Here is a 3,957-nt window from a genome sequence, read left to right as displayed (position 1 = left end):
TGGACACTGCGGGGAGCTGGGCGGAGCCCACAGGATGACTCGGACCCCAAGGGGCTGACAGACGCTGACTCCAGCTTCATCTTCTGGATCCTTCTTCTAAGCCAGTGAACTACCGGTTTGCAGAAACAGAAAGATCCATACCATGTGTTTCAAGTTTCAGGTAATCCTCTTTAAGTGACAAGCAGCTTACATTCTACTGTGGATTGGAATAAAAAGGAATGACAAGAAGTAGAAACTGATGGAGACCACTGCACATCGTTTAAGGATAAACCCCATTTCCTGAAACTTTTGATTCTCCTGCATGGGTATAAGTTGTGCTAGGTACTCACATACATGTAGTGCATGCACAGGGGCTTTTTGCAAAATGTGCACCATGGCCTTCAAAGTGCATGTGCTTCTGAATTCTCAGTGTAAAGACGCTCCCCCACCCATGTCTCTGATGGGCCTTAACCAGCTGCCCTGCCTGGGGAGGACATGAGCCCTCCAGCTCCACACCAATGAGGAACCACACTGGAGAGCTCATCCCTGAGGCCAAAACTTGGAAGTTCAGGCCTCAGCTTCATCCAAACAAAACAGAAGGCATCTCTGGGGGAAATTCTCATTAGAAAGACAGCAGACGCAGTTTGAGAGAAGAGTACGTGACCAGTCAGTTTCTGCGGTTACCAGTCTGGCCCTGCCCTCGCTTGTTGGGAGTTAAAAACCCAAGACTGGAAAACAGAAGCAGCACGTGCCCTGGGCAGCCTCTCTGAGAAGATGCATCATCCTCCTCTCCCCCTGCTGCTGCTCCTCCTCCTGTGTTGCAGAACCCAGGCTGGTGAGTTTCCCGGCCACTCCTTCTGGAAGCTGCAGGACCAACCCCTAAAACAAGATTTACTCGGAAGATTGCTGACCCTTAAACAGAACCCCAGGATTTCTCCCCAACACCCAGAGTGAAGTTTCCACTTGGGCTGTGCACACCCTCTCTCTGCAGCCCATGGTCGTTCCCAGGAAGAGGGAGCCCACATTGACTGAGGGAAAGCCCAGAGCAGGGGGCTCCAAGGGGTGGTCTTCTCTGTATGGAATGTGTGACACGGTGCTGAAAGTCCTGTGTTCCCTTCACCTTCTGGCCTTGTAACTTGGCTGATCTCTGAGCAACCTGGGATATGGAGATGGTGGAAACAGGAACCTGGAGAGCTGGTCATGCATGGGGACAGAGGAGGGTTGAGTGAGGGCAGAATGGGACTGGGGGAAAACCTCAGGTGAGCATGACTGCGAGGCATCCGAGGCCAGCTTGGCTGCTGTGCCTGGAGCAAAGACAGCAGACACCAGAGCCACCCGAGAGGAAGAAGGCAGAACGCAGGGCGAGTGCGGATTCCAAAGACGCCTGTTCCAACTTGAAGCCAGCTGGTGCACCCTCTGTGTTCAGGCCCTGGGCTTCTGTGTTCCAGGGGAGATCATCGGGGGCACAGAGAGCAAGCCACACTCCCGCCCCTACATGGCCTACCTGCAAATTGTCACCTGGCATGGTAAGCTGGCGGCTTGTGGTGGTTTCCTGATAAGAAGGGACTTTGTGCTGACGGCTGCGCACTGTGCAGGAAGGTGAGACGATGGGTCTTGTTTATCTCCAAATGGGAGGGGAGCAACCAGGAACAGCTCCTCGGGGGCCTGAGAGGGAGCTCCTAGGGCTGGGTCTCTTTGGGAGAGACAATACTTGGCCTTAAGGAAATCGTCCTCAGACTGGAACGGCTGTCCTGACCCTCAGTCACTGTGAGCTCAGCTCCCCTCAGAGGAAAGGGGACCTCATCCCAGTGCCCCTCTTCTAAAAGCAGCTGCCCCTCCCCAACCCCAACACAAGCGATGTGGACTCACTCTTCAGGGGCCCACCCAGTTCTTGGACCACTTCCTCCATGCCCTTTTCAAGAACACTGGCCCTTAGTTCTCAGGGTCCTGAACCCATCTTTTCCATGGGAGACAGAGAACAGGGTCCACCTGAGACCCCACCACTCCCCCCTTTCCTCGGACACCTCTGCCCTCAGAGAGGTGGCCCTCATTAGGGCACCTTGATTAGGAAGTACCTACCCTGTCCCCTGGGTCCTCCGTGGCCCGCTCACTCCCTGGCATCCCGAAGGCCCTGGAAATTATCTCTGTCCCTGGGAAAGCTCTTCCTTGAGTAAAGCCTGAGCCCCTCGCATACATGAGTAGCTCAAAAAAGGGAGGTGGGAAGAGATCGCTGACCCTGGGAGAGACTACATGCCCTTTCTCAGAGTGGGCGTATCTCAGCAGACACCCCACCATCAGCGTTTCACCTTGTCCTTCTTTTCCCTCACATAGGTCTATAACAGTCATCCTCGGAGCTCATAACTTACAAAAGAAAGAAGACACATGGCAGAGGCTTGAAGTCATGAAACAGTTTCCTTACCCAAAATATGAGCATGTTGGTCTCCACGACATCATGTTACTGAAGGTGCAAATTCTTCTTCCTCTTCCCCACTCCCTGTTCTCCAGAGCTTTCTTCCCCGCTCCCTGCCCTCTGTTCTCCAGGGCTTCAACCTGCCTCTCACCAGCACCCCTCAGCTCAGCCTCTGCAACTGGCTCTCATGTGGAGCAGCTGCCCTGTCCCTCCTTGGTTGCCTCCACCCGTCCCCAAGCCCATTTCCATCACTGACAGCCCTCATTTCCTTCACAGTTGAAGGAGAAAGCCAACCTGACCCTGGCCGTGGGGACAATCCCCCTTCCATCCCATTTTACCTTCATCCATCCCGGGATAATGTGCTGGGTGGCCGGCTGGGGACAAACAGCTGTGAATGAACCAGCCTCCAGCATTCTGCAAGAGGTGGAGCTGAGACTCATGGAGCCCCGGGCCTGCAGCCACTTCTCTGCTTTTAACCACAATCTCCAGCTGTGTGTGGGCAATCCCCAGAGCACAAAATCTACATTTAAGGTGATTCTCAGACTACGGTGTCTCCACAAATCACTGACCAGGTTGCAGACACCTTTGGAAGGAGATGGAGTTCACAGTGTCAGCCAGTGACAAAGTGTGAGACCTCAGGTCTGAGGAGCTGGGACTGTCCCTCTGCAGATCCTCCTCCCTCGGCCCCGTGGGGTCTCTGACCAGGGTCTGCTCAGGGTCAGGGGGTGCCGCCCAGGGTCAGGGGGTGCCAGGAAGGAAAGGGAACAGCATCAGAGACATATCACCTTATGAGGAGCCAGTGTTCCTGAGCCTGATGGCAGGTCCGACCAGCTCAGAGTTGGGACCACAGGGAGGAGGCGGTGGTTTCCCTGGCTCACCTTCTCTCTCCTTTTCCTTCTCTGTCCCACAGGGAGACTCGGGGGGCCCTCTTCTGTGTGCTGGGGTGGCCCAGGGCATTGTCTCCTATGGACTGTCCAATGCAAAGCCCCCGGCCGTCTTCACCCGGATCTCCCCTTACCGGCCCTGGATCGATGAGGTCCTGAAAGGGAATTAACCTGGAACCTGGGCCAGCCTGGGGGAAACCAGAGCAGGACTCCGGCAGGTTCTCTGTGCCACTCACCCTGGATCTGCCTCTGGTTTTCCTCTTAAAGCCCCGTCACGTTCCCTAATCCTTGGGAAGGCCCCTTCAGGTCACAGAATTCCCAATAAATCTCAGTGAACACCCAGCTTCCAGACCTGAGTGTGTGTGTCCTCTCTCTTCTCCCGGCATCAGGCATTCCAGAAGCCTTGAAAGGGGGGAGTGTGTGGTGTGTGTGTGAGAGACAGAGAGGATACAGTGAAGAACAATAGGGAGAGAAAGAAGAGAAAGGGGTTCCCTGGAGTGGCAGGACCCCTATGTCCACCTTCAAGAAAAAGTACAGCAGATCCTTCCCTGCCTTCATCATCAACTCTGAGTCATCTTTAGGGCTCTTCAGAATCACTACGAACACGCTGAGTTGCAGGGTGTTTAGAGCATCGCTGGCCTCTCCCCATTAGGTGCCAGTATCAACATCCCCTTCTTCTCCAAG

At 54.7% G+C, this 3,957-nt stretch overlaps 1 protein-coding gene across 1 annotated transcript; it reads left to right on the top strand.

The window, feature by feature from the left end:
- Positions 1 to 684: 684 nt before the first annotated feature.
- On the top strand, positions 685 to 3,622 carry LOC113879970 (mast cell protease 2-like). The gene is made up of 5 exons (XM_027521897.1): positions 685 to 814; positions 1,428 to 1,578; positions 2,311 to 2,443; positions 2,666 to 2,920; positions 3,300 to 3,622. Exons 1-5 carry the CDS (start codon positions 754 to 756, stop codon positions 3,441 to 3,443), a joined length of 744 nt encoding a protein of 247 aa, XP_027377698.1. The 5' UTR covers positions 685 to 753; the 3' UTR covers positions 3,444 to 3,622.
- Positions 3,623 to 3,957: the final 335 nt, after the last annotated feature.

This window comes from Bos indicus x Bos taurus, chromosome 21 (assembly GCF_003369695.1).
Source record: "Bos indicus x Bos taurus breed Angus x Brahman F1 hybrid chromosome 21, Bos_hybrid_MaternalHap_v2.0, whole genome shotgun sequence".
Taxonomy (NCBI): Eukaryota; Metazoa; Chordata; class Mammalia; order Artiodactyla; family Bovidae; genus Bos; species Bos indicus x Bos taurus.
The sequence above is the reverse complement of the archived record's forward strand: the minus strand, read 5'-3'. Positions and strand labels throughout refer to the sequence as shown.